The sequence below is a fragment of the Bubalus kerabau genome, chromosome 8 (genome assembly GCF_029407905.1).
Source record: "Bubalus kerabau isolate K-KA32 ecotype Philippines breed swamp buffalo chromosome 8, PCC_UOA_SB_1v2, whole genome shotgun sequence".
NCBI lineage: Eukaryota > Metazoa > Chordata > Mammalia > Artiodactyla > Bovidae > Bubalus > Bubalus kerabau.
Window position 1 is genome coordinate 85,271,738 of NC_073631.1, and position 21,785 is coordinate 85,293,522.

The 21,785-nt window shown below is 38.0% G+C and overlaps 1 protein-coding gene across 5 annotated transcripts in view; it reads left to right on the forward strand.

Moving 5' to 3' along the window:
• VPS41 (VPS41 subunit of HOPS complex) overlaps window positions 1-21,785 on the forward strand; it is a 211,604-nt gene that overhangs the window by 77,799 nt on the left and 112,020 nt on the right. For all 5 annotated transcript variants that reach the window (XM_055590765.1, XM_055590767.1, XM_055590764.1 and 2 more), the window contains exon 5: window positions 15,171-15,245. In XM_055590765.1, coding sequence (XP_055446740.1) covers window positions 15,171-15,245 — 75 coding nt within the window. The remainder of the gene's footprint in view (window positions 1-15,170; window positions 15,246-21,785) is intronic.

Sequence of the window (21,785 nt, forward strand, 5' to 3'; positions counted from 1 at the left end):
CTGTGCATCAGGGTTCTCTTTGCTCCACATCCTCACTAACATTTGTTATTTGTGATCTTTTTGTTAATAGTCATTTTAACAGCTGTGAAGTGATACCTCATTGTGGCTTTTATTTGCATTTCCCTGATGACGAGAATTGTTGAGCACCTTTTCTAGTACTGTTAGTCATTTGTATGTCTTATTTGGAGAAATGTCTATTCAAGGCCTCTGCCCATGTTTGAATCAACTTTTTTTTCCCCCAGAGTTATTGTATGGGTTCTTTATATATTTTAGATATGAACTCCTTGTCAGATATTTAGTTTACAAATATTTTATTCCATTCTTTAGGCCATCTTTCATTTTGTTTATTTTCTCTTTTGCTGCACAGGAGCTTTTTAGTTTGATGTAGTCCCACTTGTTGACTTTTGACTTTGTTCTTGTGCCTTTGGTGTCTTATCCAAAAAAATCATTGCAAAGACCAATGTCAAGGAGCTTTTCTGGGTTATTTTCTTCTAAGAGTTTTACAGTTTCAGATATTATCCTTAAGTTCTTAATCCACTTTTGGGTTAATTTTTGTGAGTGGTATGTAGGAGTCCAGTTTCATTCTTTTACATGTGAATGTCCAGTTTTCCTACCATTTACTGAGGGTAGTGAGTGTCCTTTCCCCATTGAATATTTTTGGCTTCCTTATCAAATATTAGGTAACCTTATGGATGTGGATTTATTGCATCTTTTCCATTGGTCTATGTGTTTGTTTTTATGCCAGTAATTCTACTGTTCTGATTACTGTGGGTTTGTAATACAGTTTGAAGTGAGCTTCCCTGGTGGCTCAGCTGGTAAAGAATCCACCTGCAATGTGGGAGACCTGGGTGTGATCCCTGGGTTGAGAAGATTCCCCCAGAGAATGAAATGGTTACCCACTTCAGTATTCTTGCCTGGAGAATCCATGGACTGTATAGTCCATGGGGTCACAAAGAGTCGGACATGACTGAGCGACTTTCACTTTGAAGTCAGGAAGTGTGATGTCTCCATTTCTTTCTCCAGATTGTTTTGACTATTCAGGGTCTCTTGTGATTCCATTTGAATTTTAGGAATGTTTTTTCTATTTCTATGGAAAGGGATGTACTTTTGAAGGTATAAATTTATAAAAGATGATCAGTAGCTGTGGAATAAGGGGTATTCCAGCCATATTATTATGCAAAATTTTCAATGTAACTTATATACAGCTATGCTACAGTTCATCACCGTCCCTTCTGTTTATTCAGAGTAGAAAATAAATGACTTTCTCAAATTGGAATGAATTGCTACTGATAAATAAAGCATTGTCCCCCATCTGCAGAAAGAGCAGTTTCTATAAAGACTGAAATACCACTTCAAGAACTTCAAACTAATGTAGATATTAAATCTTAGAGAGGTAGGGCTATTGTTAAGACTTAAGAAGAAGACACAGTTCTTGTATAGTCATTTCAACTCTGAAATATAGTAGGTACCACGAGGAAGTGACTGCTATATGTAAGCCATCAGCTTCTCAAGTCTGATGTTGAATATTGAAAACCTCTTGAAAGAGCAGGGGTGCATTAGAACTTGACTTCCCGTTGAACTTTGAGGCTTTACCGTTCTTTAAAACTTCTCTTATCCTTAGGAAAATAACATTATAGCAAAATTGTTTTGAGTTTTTATCTGTCCTGCTACTTAATTAGTTTTCTTCTTACAGAGCATTTGTTTGTTTATTTAACCTGTTTTCTGGTTCAGAGCCTCATACTTGGAAAGACTGGGGTTCTTATTCTTTTGGCAGCATCATCAAGTTCTTCTGTGCCAGCTGCTGGGCTTAAAGTAGATTTCTGTGGGAATTCCCTGGCAGTCCAATGGTTAGGACTCTGTATGAGGTTCCAGGTTCAAATTCTGGTTGGGGAACTAAGATCCCACAAGCCATGTGCTGTGGCCAAAAGTAAATAAGTAAATTTCTGCTCTCTGGGAGCTCAAGTTAAGTGCTGGAGGCAGACAACAAAGTGAGTTATTGTTGTGAAGTAGGCATGCTCTGATTGAGAGAGGTAGAAGGAGAGGACTTAGTCATTTTCAGTTGCTCCTGTGGGGTGTGAGGGAGAAGGATTGGTCTTGGATGACCAGTAGGCTCAGGGTCATTTGGTGAAAGTGAGATACAGAAGGCGGCCATGGTTCTGCAGATGGTTGGTTGACATGAAGCTGAGTGTAGTTGTTGAGTTTGAGTCTATCACTCTAAAGGGATACTGGAGAGAGGTGAAGACAGACACTAAAGAAGAACTATAGCCAGGGAGCATGACTGAAAGTTGTGATCAGAAAGGCAAAACAGAAATGAGAAGTGGGTATATATGGAAGCCAATGGAGGTGAGTTGCAAATGCCAGAAAGTCATGAGGACCGAAGGACATCCACTGACTTTGAAAGCCGGGTCTGTGTTGGTGACCTTTCCATAAGCAGCTTTGGTGGCAGCTTTCAGGCAGAAAACCCTTTACTGTGTTAGTGAATGAATCAACTGAAGGAGTTGAAGGGAGTAGACAGTCACTTTTTTCATATACCTTACATGATTGGTTTCTTTTGAGGGTCTTCCTTTGCTCATCAGCTGGCATAAATGGCAGCCCAGCATGTGGTATTTCCCACATCCATGCCTGTGAGAAATGGAAAAGAGGTACAAATAAGGCAGTGAGCCAAGCTTTTTCATTGGTGAATGATTGTGATCAAATTTAAATATATAATTAAAAAAACAAAACAGTAACACTGTTACTCTTGTATTTTGTAGATAAGTTCTGGACTCTTCTTAGGTGGTTATCATAATTCAATTCTAAGTGTACTTATTGAACAATCTATATGCCTCCAACTTTAAATGTCTTTCCTTGCTTCCAAATGGAAACGGGACAGGAAGAGAAGTCACTGACAACACAGTGGTGACTCTCAGCTGTTCAGTGACAGGAGAGGAGAGTCACCTAAGGAACTAACGTGCACCTTTGAAGTATAGGCTGGTGAACTGGACCAGAGAGTGTGTAGGTGCCGTCCTGTTCATTATCTGCCCCTGGTGTGAAAAACGTTAAAGAACTCTACCATTTAAATGAAGGTCATCATCTAGCTTTCTGATAATTAATTTGATAATTTAAATTCCTGATGGTAACTGATTTCTCGTCTCCTAATTTTTATCTCTGTTATTTTAGTGTTTATTTTTGCATTATTTTGTTTCAGTCCTGAACCAGTGTTTTAGTATATGTTTAGTTATTATTGTTACCCTTTTGGTTTTGTTGTTAAAGATTTTTAAGGTCTTCATTTATTTCATTTAAATTTTATTACTTGGATACTAAGTCACTTCAGTTATGTCTGACTCTTAACAGCCCTTGCACTGTAGCCCACCAGGCTTCTCTGTCCATGGGATTCTCCAGGCAAGAATACTGGAGTGGTTTGCCATGCTCTCGTCCAGGGGATCTTCCTCACCCAGGGATCAAACCCATATCTCTTAAATCTCATGCATTGGCAGGCTTGTTCTTTGCCACTAGCATCACCTGGGAAGCACGTTTGTTACATATCCAGAATTTATTATTGCTTCAAAGTCAAACTTGGTCATTTTTTCTAGGATTTTTTTCAGTCTCTTGCCCTAGCCTTTGTCATACGTGTGCACTTAGGATTTAAAGTTTTTTGATGGTTTCTCTTCCTCCCTCATTTTCTTAATGGAAAACATACTATATTTGTATCTCCTAAACAACATACAGTGGGTTCATGATTATTTAGCCTTTTATTTTTGTAATGTGATAGGTAAGAATGATGTATTTTGTTTTTGTCCCAAGATTATAAGTAACATGGAAGTCCTTATCTTTTGGTTTGTTTATTGTGTTATTCAACAGTGCTTTATAGCCCATGGTGGTGGGTTGAACAATGGAGAGGGTGTGGTCCTCATGCTGAGGGAAGAGAAAGTTGGAAGGAAGCAGTGGGCAGCAGGGTCATTTGTCACAGAGTGATCAAGCAAAGTGAAGCTGAAAGGCCTCCAAGTGCTTCAACCCCAGGAAGTTCTTGGTGGCCTCAGGAGACCTCTTGGCAGTAATGATGGGCCGGGCCAGTTGCCATGGCATTTAGGAGTGACAGGGACATTGAGAGGATCTCCCAAGGAACGGGCTGGAGCCTTTAAGCCTTCTCTTTTGCTTTTACTGAAGCTGTATGCTGAGATTTTTGAGAAAGCTCCACACAGGTTCTCCAGCTTCAGTGTTGCCTCTCTTTGATTATTCCCCATCTTGATTGGAAGGATTTAAAGCGAACCTAGAGATGAAATCTAAGAGCAGCAAAGAAGATCTGAGAGTTTTTAGTTAAGGTTAGGCCCTTCTGCATTTGCAGCAACATGGATGAACCTAGAGAGATCATACTAACTGAAATAAGTCAGAAAGACAAAAAACAAATACCACACGATATGACTTATATTCCACAATGTAAAATATGACACAAGTGAATTTACCTATGAGAGAGAAGCATAGAGAATATGCTGGTGGTTACCAAGGGGAAGGAAGTGGGAGAGGGATGTATTGGGGAGTTTGGAATTAGCAGATGCAAGCTATTATATATAAAATGGATAAAAAAGATCCTGCTCTATAATATAGGGAGCTGTATATTCAATATCTTGTGATACAAACATAATGGAAAAGAACATGAAAAATATATGTACACACACATATATGAGTGTGTGTGTCTAACTGAATCACTTTGCTGTACAGCAGAAATTAACACAGCATTGTAAATCAACTATTCTTCAATAAATTTCTTTTTTAAGTTAGCCCATCTAGCCATAGAATAAGTCCACCAGAAAATAAATGTTTCTCTTGCTTCCTTTTGTTGTGTAGATGTATAGAAAACCCACAATTAGGTGTATTTTGCAGAGACTTCTTAAATCCAACTGGAGGTCTGGCTTATCTCAGGGTGTGTCCTCAGGGGAGAGGAAAATCAGCAGTAAACTGAGCTCTTCCCAAGTCTGAAAGGACACATGTGCTTTTCACACGTGTGATGGAGGGCAGATTGCTTGCTCATGGTGACTGAAGAGCATGGAGCTGCGTGGGCAACCCTGTGGATGTTGCCATTGCTGAATAGTGGGTCTCCGGGAGAACGTAAACGAAACCCCATCTTCTGTTTCTTATTCTTTCCAGTCGGTGTCCATGGGGATGCAGCATTTGTGAAGGAATCAATTATCCATTTGTTAGTCAGAGGAGCCTTACCAATTATACATTAGCAGATTGATTTCTGAGGTTCACGTTGGGGGACCAATAGCTTAAGGTGGGATGATGAGGAGCATCGGGGGAAAAGAAGTGGCCACAAAGAACACCATTAAAAGCAGCTTTTGAAACGACCGTGAATTTACTCCTAATTGAAGAGCTGACATAATCCATACTAAGTGTATTTATTTCAAGCCTCGTACATTAGGTAATTGATTATCACATGAGGCGGACATGCGGGTGATTTTGCCTTTTCTTTAAATTTAAGACCTTGGGACCACCTGTCGTGGACTTGGCTTTAGAAGGTATGTGCTGGTCCTGGGCCCCTCCTGTTTCCTCGGGCTTCTTTTTTTTTGTTCCATTAAGGAAACATTTTCATATGTTCTATGGTGTCAGCTTGACGTTATTGATTTTTGAACCAACTCACTTATATTGTCCAGAATTCCAAACATGTCTCCATTAGGAATAAAATTGTAGCTAATGGAAAATACAGCTGAGGCCATTTTTCTCTGGTCTGTTTTCCCTCTGGTTCTGTAACCTTGTCCACATCTATTCCAGTAGTCTATCTTTCTGCAGCATACTCCCTCCATTATATGTATAAAGCAGGCAGATGGAAAAAATGAGCATTGAAGGAAAGCTGAATCTTGCACTCCTGGTTTCCTCCCGTATCCTTTCTTATTCCTGTTGTGTTGTTGCTGCTTATTTCTAGTGTTTAGAAAAGACAGATATACATGAGGCATTTGTTCCTGAGTGGAATGATTATGTACCGTTGACAGCTGTACTATTGAAATCTGGTTGTTTATTCTTTATTAAATGTTATGAAACTGTTATAAAAACTAACATGCACAGTTTACTGCTCCAGATAAAAATATATGCTGCAGGTCCCCCAAAGGATGGCTTTAACAAGTAAGATTAATTGTGATTTCTTTTTGTTTTTAGATTCATGGATTTAGTATATAATAATTTAAAAATATTTATCTTTTAATTACAAACAAAATATATTTTTGTTGTACAAAATCAGCAGGGACTTCCTTGGTAGTCCAGTGGTTAAGACTCCGTGCTCCCAATGCAGGGGACACGGGTTTGATCTCTGGTTGAGGAACTGAAATCTTGCATGCTATGTAACACGGCTCCCCACTGCCACCCCACCCCCCAAATCAGCAAAACCTAGACAGGAACAGTTGTCATGGTAATAGTATGTCAGCATTCAGATAGAAGTAATGCTAATATTTTGGGAAATCTACTTCTAGACATATATATATATATACACACCTGTAAATATAGTAGTGATTTGATCCCTGGGTTAGGATCCCTTGGAGTAGGAAATGGCAACTCACTCCAATATTCTTGCCTGGGAAATTCCATGGAGAGAGGAGCCAGCGGGTTGCAAAGAGTTGACTACAACTGAGCATGCATGCATTTATAAACATTAGATCATATAGCTAAATTATAAGCTTTGAATGCATAGTCCTCTAGGCTCCCAAGTCTGCTGAAGACTTCTGAAACCAATTGCAAGTTCTGGGGGTTCCCAAATCCATCCTCATGTTTCATAATTAGTTAAAGGCCTCACAGAACTCACTGAACTCTCTTTATAGTGGGGGCTACTCTCTCTGAGTAGCCCCCACTATAAGACATAGCTGTTAGCTATGTAGGTGTGGCATAAATGACTTCCTAGAAGCCAAAGGGAAAGAACAGACCTCTCTTTGATCAAAGCCAATTTTTTTTTTTCTATGTAATATTTCTTTTTAGACCCTGATGCTGAGAAAGATTGAGGGCAGGAGGAGAAAGGAACAACAGAGGATGAGATGGTTGGATGGCATCACCAGCTCAATAGATATGAAAGTGAAAGAAAGTCAAAGTGAAAGTTGCTCCAACTCTTTGCAGCCCCATGGAATATGCAGTCCATGGAAGTCTCCAGGCCAGAATACTGGAGTGGGTAGCCTTTCCCTTCTCCAGGGGATCTTCCCAACCCAGGAATTGAACCGAGGTCTTCTGCATTGCAGGTGGATTCTTTACCGGCTGAGTCACCAGGGAAGCCCCACTGGACATGAGTTTGAGGAAACTCCAGGAGACGGTGAAGGACAGAGAAGCCTGGCTTCCTGTTCTGCAGTCTATGGAGTTGCAAAGAGTCGGAGACGACTTAGCGACTGAACAACGACAAACTTACTTAAAAAAAAAATGATCATTTAGACGTCTCACTTTTAGAACTATAGGTAATTTCCATTTCTCAGTGTCTTAAAAGAGAGATCTGCTATGGAAAGCATATTTTTGCAAAATAATCTTTGTTCTTCTTCTTGGTTGTAATAGGCAGTGCATATTTTAAAGAATATTGATACACATTGCTAAATGATCTTCCAGAGTTTCTCCAAATTTGAATTACTGCTTCCAGTGTAAGAGGAGTGTCTATTTTTGTGCTTCCTTTCTAAAACTAAATATTTGGAAAAAATCTTTGTTGATTCCCTGGTGGCTCAGAGGTTAAAGCGTCTGCCAGCAATGTGGGAGACCTGGGTTCGATCCCTGGGTCGGGAAGATTCCCCTGGAGAAGGAAATGGCAATCCACTCCAGTCTTCTTGCCTGGGGAATCCCATGAACAGAGGAGCCTGGTGGGCTACAGTTCACGGGGTCGCAAATAGTCGGACACGACTGAGCCACTTCACTTCACAGGTGAAATACTTCACTGCATTACTTTGCATCTGTTGATTTTTACTGAGGTTGCCTATTGTTCCTGTTTATTTATAGTTTTTCTGTTTCTTTTGTGAGTTGTATATTTACTTGGTTTGATTTATGTGAGGAAAAAGAATCCAGATTTCTTCAAAAACTATAGAGTATTTTAAAATGTACATAAGCTGCAGAATTGTTTGCAGTGTTCATGCTAAGGGATAAATGTCCCTAATCTATAATAACCTGTTGTGAATCAATTTTAAAATTATGGACACCCTGATAACAAAACAGTTTCTTCCTCTGGCTTCATACTTAGAGCATATAGTTTAAGACTGCAGTTTTTATGGATATGTTAACTGGCTTCTCTTTTCAATTCTATTTGAAATGACCTAAGAAATAGAAAATATTTGTACTCTTGTTTTAAAATAAGGAAGGAAGAAGGGAGTAAATAAACATGTGCTAAATACCTCATCTTCTAAATGAGTCCGTTAATACAGTTGCATTTATTTGAGGCAGGAGGAGGAGACATAATTCAGGTATTATAGTAATTTTGAAGATAATCACTAATAAGATGAAAATAGAGTAAACACATCTAAATTCTTTGATAGACCAAGAGAAATGAATTTGAGTAATATAACAAAAGAATAATGATAAAATAGAGAAACATAATTTTTAAAAATATAAAATAATGTAGCAACTGCTGCTGCTGCTGCTGTGCTAAGTCCCTTCAGTAGTGTCCAACTCTGTGCAACCCCATAGACGGCAGCTCACCAGGCTCCCCCGTCCCTGGGATTCTCCAGGCAAGAACACTGGAGTGGGTTGCCATTTCCTTCTCCAATGCAGGAAAGTGAAAAGTGAAAGTGAAGTCGCTCAGTCATGTCCAACTCTTAACTAAGACAGCACTAAATGGGCCAGGTATTCTATTAATAAAAGAAAAATAGGTTTATCTTTGAAGAACTAATATTCTATAAGCTGATGGAAGTAAAACATAAAAATGTGATCAAAAATATAAAAAGTCAAGCAAAAATTAAGCATCCTGGCAGTAAAAATGTGAGAAAAAACGAGTTTAAGGCAAAAGATCATTAACCAGCAGAAGGCATACTGTATTGATGGCATATACAAGTTAAAAGGAAAATATAACAATTACACTCTTATTTTGCCAAATTTTAGGTCATCTAATATCTAGACGAAGATGTATTTGCAAATCAAAGAGGAATGGACAAAAGTACAATTGTAGTGGGAAGTTTTTGAAACATTTCTGTCAGTCTTCTCTAGATCAAGGAGAAAAACGTAAATAAGAATGTATAGAAATTAAACAATATATGCAACATGATTGAAAATATATGTATTTTGAGCTCCAAGATAGAGGATATGAATTACTTCAAAATGATGATATCTTAGGTTTCAAAGAACAACCAATTAATTTAACAAAGAAATGCAAACTACATATCTGACCCCATAATTTTAGTCACAGCAGAGTTTTTTAAATAATTTGATAGTCACATAACACCATCACTATCTTTGGAAATGAAACAAAACAAAATACTTTTCTCAAAGGGGGTTATACTTATTATAATTGCACAGTATTTTCTGGTCTCTGATTTGTAGCCATTGGTATGCCCAAAGGCAAATGCAAAGCATTTGCTTATTTTATGATTAACTAATGAGCAGTTACAACTAATGGGCAATATATTAACTCCAGGAAATTAGAGTAAGGTCAACAAAATTGTTCTAAGGCATAAAGGGAAAATTAGTATGGAATAAGAGTAGAAATTCATAAAATAGAAAACATTAAAAAATAAGGCAAATTAATGGTAATATTGCTTATATTAAAAGATTAATACAACTGATATATACCTGATAAGGGAAATCAAAGAAAAAAGGAAATAAAATATTAATATGCATGATATATTATTGTCATATTTCAATATATGAATGAATATATTTTAATATATTGAATATATAATGAATATATTGAAATATATTGAATGAATATATTTCAACATATTCATATATTCAATATGACAAATACATATTGTCATATTTCCAAATAATAAAAAGAATAGTACCTACCTCATAGGTATGGAGTCATTTCTATGAAGATTAAATGATGTAATATTTAATAGAACTGTTAGACTAGAGACTGATGCATAAGAAGCAGATAGTAAATATTTACTTAGTAGTAGTGCTAGTTGCATTACTACTTACTAGAAGTAGTATTAATATCATTGGTATTATTAAAATATTATAAGAATACAAAATAAAAATATTTTATCATTAAGAATCTGAAATACACAGTTTTCTGGGAAAATATAAATGACCAGAATAGAATTAGTTCATTTGAGTAGCTTGACAGTTATGGGGGGAAAATGTAAACCAAGAAATAACCCATTAAAGGCATAGATCCCAGACATTTTCATGGGCAAATTCTTTTAAATTTTATTTAGAAATCTTTGATGTTTGCTTTTATTTTGAAATATAACTCTTTAAAGTACACTTTAAAATGCTCAGTAGAACAAATAGTAATAAAGCAAGCAATCGTATTACTACTGTTCTGTCAAGAATAGAATGTGTGATCCCTTCTCCCACTTCCATGCACAGTACTCTTGGAAGGAGCTGCTGTATTGACCTTTTTGGTAATAAATGCTTAGCTTTTCTTTTTTGTTTTATGTCCTCTGTGTACACTCCCTGGACACTATGGTGTTGTTGCTGCTGCTAAGTCGCTTCAGTCATGTCCGACTCTGTGTGACCCCATAGACGGCAGCCCACCAGGCTCCCCCGTCCCTGGGATTCTCCAGGCAAGAACACTGGAGTGAGTTGCCATTTCCTTCTCCAATGCATGAAAGTGAAAAGTGAAAGTGAAGTCGCTCAGTCGTGTCCAACTCTTAGCGACCCCATGGACTGCAGCCCACCAGGCTCCTCCGTCTGTGGGTTTTTCCAGGCAAGAGTACTGGAGTGGGGTGCCATTGCCTTCTCCGAGACACTGTGGTGTAGTTTTGCCTATTATTGTAGGTTATATAAATGGAGTCATATAGTACATACCAGGAATGAGAAAATCCTGCTGACTGTCATTGCTACTCCCAGAATAAAACAAAGCATGATGAGACCTCCAAGGGGAGACATAGGAAACTTTATTTAGAGACGTTAAAGAAGGCCTAATAAATGGAGAACCGCTCCATGTTTATGGATTAGAAGAGTCAATATTGTAAAGACAGCAAAAGGAGAGTGCTAAACATTTCACCTTAAGTGAAATTGAGGAAGTTTTATCCTAACATGCTAAGAATTTTTACCATGAATGAGTGTTGAGTTTTATCAAACACTTTTTGCATCATTGCAATGATCTTATAAATTTCTTCTTGAGATGATCTTATGATATTCCTCTTTTATTTTATCAATGCAAAAATATGTTAATTTTCATATGTTATATCATCCTGGTATTTCTGGAATAAAATTGTCTATTCTATATATGCTGCCTTTATTAATATTTTCTTCAGGATTTTTCCTTTTTTTTTCCATGAGTGAGATTTACTTGTATTTTTTTCTTTCTTCTAACATCTTAGAATGAATTAGAATCTTAGAATTTCTTCTAACATCTTCTAACATTTCTTTCTTTGTTGTTGTAAGGTTATGCTGTCCTGGTAAAATGAGTCAAGGAGGATTTTCTTTTTATTCTGTTCTCTGAAAGAACTTGTCTGTGATTGAAAGTTTGTATTCTTTGAACTAAGTAAAATACATAGTAAAATAGTGGTAAGTGCTAAGGAGAAAAAATACATATAACAGCGAAGGAGCTATGAAATGTTTGGGCAGAGTGTCGAAACTTCAGCTCCAGTGGCCAGAGAGTATCACCAACAAGATGATTACCAGTGAATAGTTGGCAGAAAGCATTGGCAAACAAATTCAGAGGTTCTAGGGCTGGCGAAACAGCAGGAAGATCATTGTGGCTGGAGGAGAGAGAACACGGCTGAGAGAGGATAAGGCTGGGCTCTAGCCATAACATTTCAGACTGTTGGGTCATAGTGAACACTTTGGACCTTATCCTGAGATGGGAGGCCATCAGAGAGTTTAGAACAAAGGAATCACATTGTCTGATCCACCTATTAACAGCATATACTCTGCTAGTTTGTTGCATTTCTAGGGGATTTCTAGGACAATTAGGGCAGAAGTGGGTCTATTAGCTAGGAGACCATTACAGTAATTCAAACAAGGATGATGGTAGCTTGGACCATGATGGCAGCTGTTGGGGTGGTGAAAGTGAGGAAATTTTGTTTGAAGAGGTAGGAATTGTTGACAGATAATGAGGTAAAGTCTGGAAGAAAAGAGTCAAGAATGGATCCAGTTTTTTGTCTTGAGCAACTAGAAGAATATATCAGTCATTACTACAGATTAGGAAGACATCAGGAAGAGCCCTTTCAGACAGAAAGCCCTTTCAGAAAGGAAGATCAGACTCATGATTTGGGATGTTTTAATTGTGAAGATCAGCTCACAAGTAAACGGTTGAGGCCTCGTTTTCCTTATCGTGAGATGGAAATAACCATTTTAGACTGACTGCTTTCCTCAAAAGTTGTGAGGATCAGCTAACATGTATGTCAGTTTTTTTTTTTTTTTTTTAAATAATACAGTACAATTCTGAGAATCTTAGCACAGGCTATGAGCACAGAGTACAGAAGAAGTGAAAGAAAACAATTTGACAGATACATGGGGAGAAAATATACTTCTGACTGTTAAGTTGTACAGAGAGCCTTGTGAAGAAGCACTGTGGCTCAGTCTTGTGGGCCTGGAATAATGCTGTCCATAGAACTCTCTGAAATGATGAAAACATTCCATGGTCTGTGTGCTTTCTCATACATTATCTGGTAGTCACATGTGGCTCAAGTGCTTGGCATGTGCAGGCACAAGTGGGGAAATGAATTTTTAACTGTGATTGACTTTAACTAATTAAACTTTCTGTATAGTCACATGTGGATAGCGTCCACCGCATTGGTCAGGACAGGAAAGCTTGGCAGTGATCATGTTCTGGGCACCTATTAAATTACAGTCTGAGGTAGATTATAATCAAATGTCAATTAAGTTACAGTCAGAGGTAGGTGGGGTTTATATTTGCCAAGAGTAAAATGGGTATTAAATTGTTTGATGAACAAAAGGTCAGAATCAGAAAATTAACAGGAGGTATTCAGTGAGGAAACAGCGTATTCAAAGGAGACTGTCAAAGCCCGTCATTCAGACTCATTGACCAGAAAGAAGTCTAGACATATCAGCCTCAATGCTTTCTCAGTTCAGCTTTTGTTTTGCATCTTTGCTGCCCATCACAAAGTTCTCTTCACTGCTCTCAAGGTCAAAACTCTGGCTCTGTTATTCTGTTGTGAATCTCTTCTGGGATTGGTTTATTCTCTTGTAAATGGATCAAAGATCTGTCTTCAAAGTCTTTTCCTCTTCTAACATTTTAGGAACTTTTAAGGAGATAGCTTAGCTTTCATGAGCTGCATTTCAGGAGTGATTTCGAGATCAAAGGGTTCTATAGCCAGCTGTCTCCACCTGTAATGTGGGAATTTCTCCTAGCATCATCAGTCCCTGAGTGGCCTTTCGAGGTCTGGGAATCTTGGTCTGCCCTGGCCATTACTTTCTAGCTCAGAGATATGTTCCAGTAAGCATGGAACAGTCAATTTGGTGTATTTCCATTTTATTTGTATGCACTAACCAGATTATTTTAAGGTTAGGTATTTTGGGAAACTAATTTGCAGGCTTATATTGTAATGATGAAGGCTTATTTCTCTTTTCATGGTTAATTTGTTCTGTCATGTTTTGTGAAAGGTGGTTGGGTACTGTCACCGTTTAAGAAGAAAAAGGACTTTTCTGGTGGTCCAGTGGTTAAGACTCTATGCTTCCAATGCAGGGGGCACAGGATTGATCTCTCGTCAGGGAACTAAGATCGCACATACCACTTGTTGCATTCAAAAAGAAAGAAATTGAAAAAAAAAAAGGAAAAGAAGTGCTTGACATTTTTTTTTTAACTGTTTTCATCATTTACTGATTTTGACTTCCAGTTGGAAAATCACCTTTGTGAATATTATAGTGAGTAAACAGCTGGCTACATAGAGAACTGGAAATCTGTGTAAAATATTAAATGTACAGTGTGTTTCCTCTTGGGAAAATACATCTAAAGTAGAATGCCTAATTCCTGTCTTCACAGATTTTTAAATTTGAGATTACTCCAAAGATTGGAGGATGACAGAGTTAGGATATGACAAACTTAATATCAGTTAGACCCTGTGGATTTCCCCCAGAAAGTAATAAGCATAAAGTATAAATAAAAAGTTGATTTTGTAATTTATAAGAGAAGAACAAATGAATTGGCTGGTAAGCCAGATTAAAACAACTGATTTTAGAGTTGCTAATTCAAAAAGACACCTGCATCCCAGCATTCATTGTAGCACCCTTTACAGTAGCCAAGACATGGAAGCAACCATGACATCTATCAACCAATGAATGCATACAGAATATGTGTATATACATACAAAAGAATGTTACTCAGACATAAAAAAGAATGGAGTAATGCCATTTGAAGCAACTTGGATGGACCTAGAGATTGTCATAACAAGTAAAGAAAGTCAGAAAGAGAAAGACCAATACCATATGATATCACTTATATATGGAATCTAAAATATGATACAACAGAAACAGACTCATGGACATAGAAAACAAACGTGTGGTTACCAAATGGGAATGGTAAATTAGGAGTTTGGGATTAGAAGCTACACACTATTATACATAAAATAGGTAAAGAACAAGGTCCTATTGTATAGCACAAAGAACTATGTTCAATATCATGTAATAAACCATAATGGAAAAGGATATGAAAAAGTGTGTGTGCATGTGTGTATAAAACTGAATCACTTTGCTATTCACCAGAAACAAGCTATACTTCAATTCTGTAAAAAGCTAACAGTTTTCATTACATCATGATTTTTATTTGGGATTTTTGTTCTTTGAATAAATTTGGCTAGGGAAGAATTATAGGACTCTGGAGTAAATAGAACAGAATAAATAAAAAGGCACATAGCAAGTAATAAAAATACCATTTTAGCTGGACTTCAGAATGTGAAATAGGTAATTTGGGGAAATCTGAGGTTTCTCCCCTTATATGTCTGGGAACAAAGCTATATTTTACCATTTTCATTTGCAAAAGCAAACTATGTCTTGGACTCAAACGTCTAAACTAATAGACAGCTTGTATCATTTACATTTTCCAAAGAGGTGAAACATTTGGCTTTTGATACATAAAAATGTTTTTCATGTTTGTTTGTTCTTTTTTTTTTAAATAGAGTCCTGTGAAGATAAATCAGGTTAGCCTGGATGAAAGTGGAGAACACATGGGCGTGTGTGCAGAGGATGGCAAGGTATGGGGATTGCCTGATCACATGGGAAGCGCTGCTTCAACCCCAGGGGCTGTGATGTAACCACTTCCAGGGTCTCAGAACAGCACTGCACTTACTGGGTATCTGCATTCGGAGAACCTTGATTATTCTTTTTGGGTATCAGACTTACTCCTGATCGCTCATAATTAAAGTAAAATATATTTTGCACTAATGTGCCTTAAGGAAAAGTAATTACAAGAATGTCAATAATGTAACTAGTATTAAGCTGATTAACAACTGTGGCAGGGGGACATGTCACCTTAATCATTACTGGCGTGCCACTTAGACTTCAGCGACTGGTCTGCAGTTCCTGCAAGACAGTGGTTTAATGCCTTTCTGCCATAAATCCACAAAATTGGATTTTGTGGGCATGATTTCTGTGGGCCAGTGGTTTTCATTTTCACACACCAGTTATGAATGTTTCTCTTGAATTATAGAATCTTTTGATAAGCAGTCATAGTTTATCAGAAGAATAAAGTGTCTTGGAATAGCTGCATTAAATAAATGTAAAATCAATATATGTACAGTTTTCTAAAAACCTGGCCCCCACTTCCTCAACCAAGGACATACATCATTTGTGCGGTGTATAACTAACAATTATCAGTGCTTCTTGCTGATGTTGAGCTGTGACATTTAGTGGTTGTGGTGATTGATTTTCCACTTACAAAAATGTCTTTTTTGTTTTTCAGTCAATGGAAGGCTTTTCTAATGTTGGTTTGCAATGATAAAATTCTAATGCACAGTGTATTTAAGCTACTCTTCTAAAATAACAGTTTGTAAGAAGAGAATGCGTTAAGAATCATTACAGAACCTTATATATTCTTGTCTGCATACAGCAGATTTCCTAATCTAATTTTATGTTTCTTTATGTGATCTAAATTCAATGGTCCATTAGGATGAGTAAATTAAAAACAATGTACTCAGTGTAAAAGATTTATACCCATTTAATCTGTTAACAGAAGAAAAATGAAGTCTTCTTGACATACATGACTGCATTTTGATGTATCTAAGCCTAATGTTGCCCTAAGAGTCTTTTGAAAGTCATTGGAACACTTGTGCTTTTCAAAAAGCACTATCAAATTTTACAGTACTTGCTGAAATTTTGAAATGAACCAGACTGTCAAAAGAGCGATAAGGGAAGAGTTGGTTTGTGCAGAAATTGAGAATTATCCAAACCGTTGAAACATTTTGTATTGATAATGAAAGATTATCTCCATTTTTGTTTTCTGAAAGGTAAGGGGGAATTCCTTCTGGGTTAATACCAATTTAATTGTTGAAGGAGAATATTGTTTTTGAATTGTAAGAGAACTTTTAGGAAGCTACTTCATCTAAGAATTTTCAGAGTTCTAAATTTTGAAGAATTATTATTTGATATGGTGAAGTGGGATATTTTAACTACTGTGTCTGGTGAATAATGAGATAACCCTCAGATATCTCCTGGTGCACTTCTTGGCAAACACCTCTGTTTTCCTATTTTAGTCAGATTTGTAACTGTCATATTTTGCTGTAGATCCATGGTGCATTTCTTTTTTTTTTAATAACTTTCTTTTTGGCTGGGCTGGGTCTTCGTTGCTGCATGGGCTTTTCTCTAGTTGTGGCCAGCGGGGGCTACTCTTTAGTTGCATGAAGCAGCCATTGTGGTGGCTTCTCTTGTGGTGTCAGGGCTCGGTAGTGCGTTTCCCAGGCTCTGGAGCACAGACTCAATAGCTGTGGTACACAGGCTTAGTTGCTCCATGGTGTGTGGGATCTTCCCAGATCAGGGATTGAACCCACATTGAACCCGATTGTCTCCTGCATTGGCAGGCAAATTCTTTACCATTGAGCCACCAGGGAAGCCCCCATGATGCATTTTAAAAAATAGTTTTTTCATATATTTTACCAGCATTGATAGACTTGAAAAGAAATATTTCAGTGCACATAGTTAATGAAACCTAGCCCTCACCATGGGTTAGTCAGTATTGTGAAAACTGAGGCGCTAATAATATAGCATGATCTGGTAAACTGGTTAGTAATGATAGCAATGTAAAGATTATTAAAAGAATCAACTCCAGATATCTAGATCTCGTGCATCTTTAAATGGTTGTTGTGGTTTTTCTTTCTTTAGTGTGTTAGGATTTCTAGAAAAATCATTACCTTCTATTTCAGAGATGACTCTTCATATCTGTATTCAGTTTTAAAGTCCTAATTCTAACAGTTCTTTAAAATTTACTCTGTTTATTCAGCTGGTGCTCATTTCTAATCTTTTACTTCAGGACTTTTTTTACCTTTGAGTTCCAAATTTTGAAGTACAGTCACACATAGAATATGTGTGTTACTGGTGTACATTTTTAGGTAACTTTCAGGATAAATACATACAAGGTTTATTTTTGATCTCTTGCCTGTGTTGTCTTCATATATAAACTAGAATTAATTTAATATAGAATTCTGGGTTGAACTATTTTCTCTCAAAGCTTTGGAGACCCTGCTGTCTTTTGTCTAACCTTTATTTTCATAGACATGTCAGAGACCAGCCTACTTTGTTCTTTCACAAAACCTTTTTAAATTTTTTTTGTCCTGCCTTGGAGCTCAGACTCATCATAATAACAACAACAATACCAACAACAAGGAACAGCCCTTGTAATTCAGTTTCCTAAGTTAATGTCTTGTTCAGGTCTATTTTCATTCATTTTGTCTGAAAGAGAGTTAGTCCTTTTGATCTATATACTGAAGTATTGTTTTCATTTCAGGAAAGTTGACTTCAGTCCTGATTTTGATTATTGCTGCAGTTCCACGTGTTTTCATTTCTTCAAAGAAACTCAATAATACTGAGGCTGGAGGCGGTATCGCACAGAGGCTAAGAGCTTCGCTTTGCACCGCACCTGCCCAGGCTCCATTCCCACTCTTGCTCTGTTAGGTCAGGGATGTTCCCTGACCCCCAGCCCCCTCCACAGACTCAGCTGGGCAGTGGGTGCAGTGTGAGGCCTGGATGGGGATGTGGCAGAGCCGATTTGAGGTGTGTGGAAAATTCTCAGATCTTTCTGCTTTATTTTGATAACCCTTTTCTTAAACATTGTAGTCTGGCCTCTTCTCCTCCCACGCTGGTGTGCATCACCTTTTCAAGGTACGAGAGTGAATGGATAAGTCCTAGTCACCCTTCTCTTTCAACAATATATTGTGGGAAACCTTGGCCATGTTTTGTCACACAGACACGCAGACACACACATGTGCTTTGCTTTCTCATGGTTTTTATTGTCTCATTTCTCCGAAGTCAGGGAGAATTTCTCTTCTTGTTTGGTCCCTTGGCTGATGTGCTTTGCTTCCAATGTCCATGTTGCTTTCTGGAGTAGGGTTTTATTCTGTTGGGCCTTTTTAATTTTCCTGAACTCTTTCGATCTCTCCCAGCTCTTTTCATGTCAGCCTGATCTATGTTTAATTTTCAAAACCAAAAGTGATGACTTCTTGTGTCATGAGAAGTCTTAGCTCTTAGCGTATTAGAGGTCTTAAGATCAAATGGCTGGGAGTGGAATTATCCTGTCACCCTTGAGCTGTGGTTGTCAGCTAAGTGATTCAGCCCTCTCTGGGCTTCAACCTGTTTTCCTCCTCTGTAAAAGGGGTTAGTAATGATTATTGCTGTGTTAATCATTAGGGGAAATTAGTTAGTTGATATGTGTCAGTAGTTTGGAATAGTATCTGAAATAAAATGCACAGGTGGTGATTGTCAGTAGTTATCATCATCACCATCCTTTTCTTCTGCTCCAGATTCATAGAGGTCTCTTGTTATTGAAGTCAACAGTCTTGTAGTTTTTGTTGTTGTTACTGTTAACACTAGCCCCCTCCCCACCCTATACCACTTGGCATATGGGATCTTAGTTCCCTGCCCAGGGATCGAACCCACATGCCCTGAGTAGAAGAACAGTGTCTTAACCAATGGACCACCAGGAAAGTCTCTATTAAAACATTTTTTTTAAAGCATGGTTTTTCTCCCTTGGAATCCTTGAAATTGTGTTCTGTCTCATTCTTTTTATAGATCCTGTGTATGTTTTTGTTACTCTTGTATCCATTCCAAAAGAAGGAGACAAGCTCTTTCTGAACCTCAGTTAGCAAACAGATTCAGTGTCCGCTTGCTCTGAGCCCTGCTTGTTATCCTTCTTGGTGTCATCCTGCTGGGTGTTGCAGAATCACACATCAGTTTCCACACAGGGTCCAGTTAACAAGCTCCATTTCCTGTGCCTGGAAGTATCCAGTGAAGGCAGCTCCCCCAGTGAACTGGGAGCCTTGCCTATCTTCTCTCCTGGGTCTCTAACACCCTCCATGGGTGGAGAAGACAAAAACCTGCCATCTCCCCTGTGAGGGTCCCTCCAGCCAGACAGAATTACAGCTTATGTGTTTACTCCTGTTTTAATGCTTGACCAGTTGCTATTGGGAAGCTTGGGTTGGGGGGCTGTTATAATGAAGTACCAGCTGAGAGTTTCCTGGCACTCCGGCCACCCTCCCCACAGTTTTTCTGTGTCAGATGGCCTGCCAGCCAGTGTTCTGGTTGGCAGATACAGAGAAGTCTGTGCTAGAGTGGAGACATAGACACCTTCCTGATTGTTTCATGAGGGTAGGGTTTCTGTGTTTCTGGTGGTAAATACATAGCACATACCTTTTGTGGTCCTCATATTGCTCTATGGGTTTGTAGTTAATGAGAAATACTCTAGGACTTGGCAGTAGATTGACTATAAGACAGATTGTTCTGAATTTTCTTTTTCTCATTAGGTATTTTTGTGACAAGTTGGGAGAAGTTGTCAGGGCTGCTTTAGGAAATACCCTTATCAAAAGGATCCTTTCAATTTTAACCTTTAAATAAGATTCTTTTCTCCGGCAAGATCTTCCTAAAAGCCAGATCTCCCCAGGCAATCATTCAGTGGATTTCTTTTCACAGTGTGATACTCACTGAGAAAATTAAAAAAAAGAGAGAGGAAATGAATGAGAATCATTTGGGGTTTTGTTAGCTTTAGTAGTATAAGTTGTGACTTACTAGTTTGGGTGTCACATTAGTGAAATTAACCAAAATAGCAAAGGTTTTACAATTCACCCTGCTTATACTGATATCAAGTTTATGAGATTTGTTTTGAGACATTTCAGTGTTTTCCATCCTGAAAGACAAAATAAGGACAGTTGAGGAAAATGTTTCTCAGTTAAGCATAGAAATAGAGACTAACCTAAGAGGGATTTCCTTGGTTGTCCAGTGGTTAAGACTTTGCCTTCCACTGCAAGGGGTGTGGTTTTGATCCTTGGTCAGGCAGCCAGGATCCCGCATGCCTCGTGGTCAAAAAAACAAAACATGGAAGTGAGGCAGTGTTATAACAGATTCAATAAAGACTTAAAATTGATCCACATAAAAAATCTTAAAAAAAAAAAAATAGACAGTGAGAAACACTAACCTAAGAGTTGTAGTCTTGCTCGCCGCCTTCAGCAAACACCCCTCCGGTCTCTGTAGTGGGTACAGTAGTGACATTTTGCTTCTGACTAGTTCTCAGGGGCCGTTCTGAGTGTCAGCCTGTTTGCTAAGAACTTGATGACTTGTTCTCTTATTTTACTTATTCCTTCTTCAGGCAGTCAGTCAATTCATTTGCTTAGTCGTGTCCAGCTCTTTGCGACCCCATGGACTGCAGCATGCCAGGTTCATCACCAGCTCCCGGAGTTTACCCAAACTCATGTCCATTGAGTTGGTGATGCCATCCAACCATCTCATCCCCTGAAGTCCCCTTCTCCTCCTGCCTTCTTACTCTACTATTCCTTCTTACTCGACTAGTATATCTTCATACGAATTCATGATTGTTTTGTTGTTGGATTCACAATTTTTACCCCTGGAAATTTGTATTTTAGTTTTCCCCATAAGGTTCACAATATTTCTAATATTTTCTCACTTACTGATACCTCAGTCTTTTTTCAGCAGTCCTATATTTGTTTGTTTACAGCTCGTGTACTTTTTCCCACAATAAAAATCACTTTTTTTCTTCAAATCTATCCCATTATAGGTAGAAGGAAGTTTGTCCATTTGAACTGAATAGTCTGCTGCATTTAATTTCAACTTCTGTGGTAGAGTTGTCTAATTCATAGCCTGATATTCCCTTTCACTTTATTTTGGCGAATATTTGAGGCATTTGAATTTTTTTCCAGTCTTGCTTTTCTTACACTTCATATGGAAAGATATCTTCTTTATTTACAAATTTTGGACTAGCTCCTATAATGATGGTATATAGAAGAATAGAGCTTGGAATAGTCTTCCTGATTTTTACGACTTTAGACGAGTTGTTTATTTTGGTGGCTCAGTGGTAAACAATCTGCCTGCCAATGCAGGAGACATGGCTTCATTCCCTGGAGGAGGAAGTGGGAACCTACTCCAATATTCTTGCCGGGAAAACCCCATGAACAGAGAGCGGAGCCTGGCAGTCTATTGTCCATGAGGTCACAAAAGAGTCAGACGTGACTCAGTGACTGAACGTCAACAAAGTTGTTTGCTTTCATCCCCAACAGTCTTGCTATAAGGGTCAAATG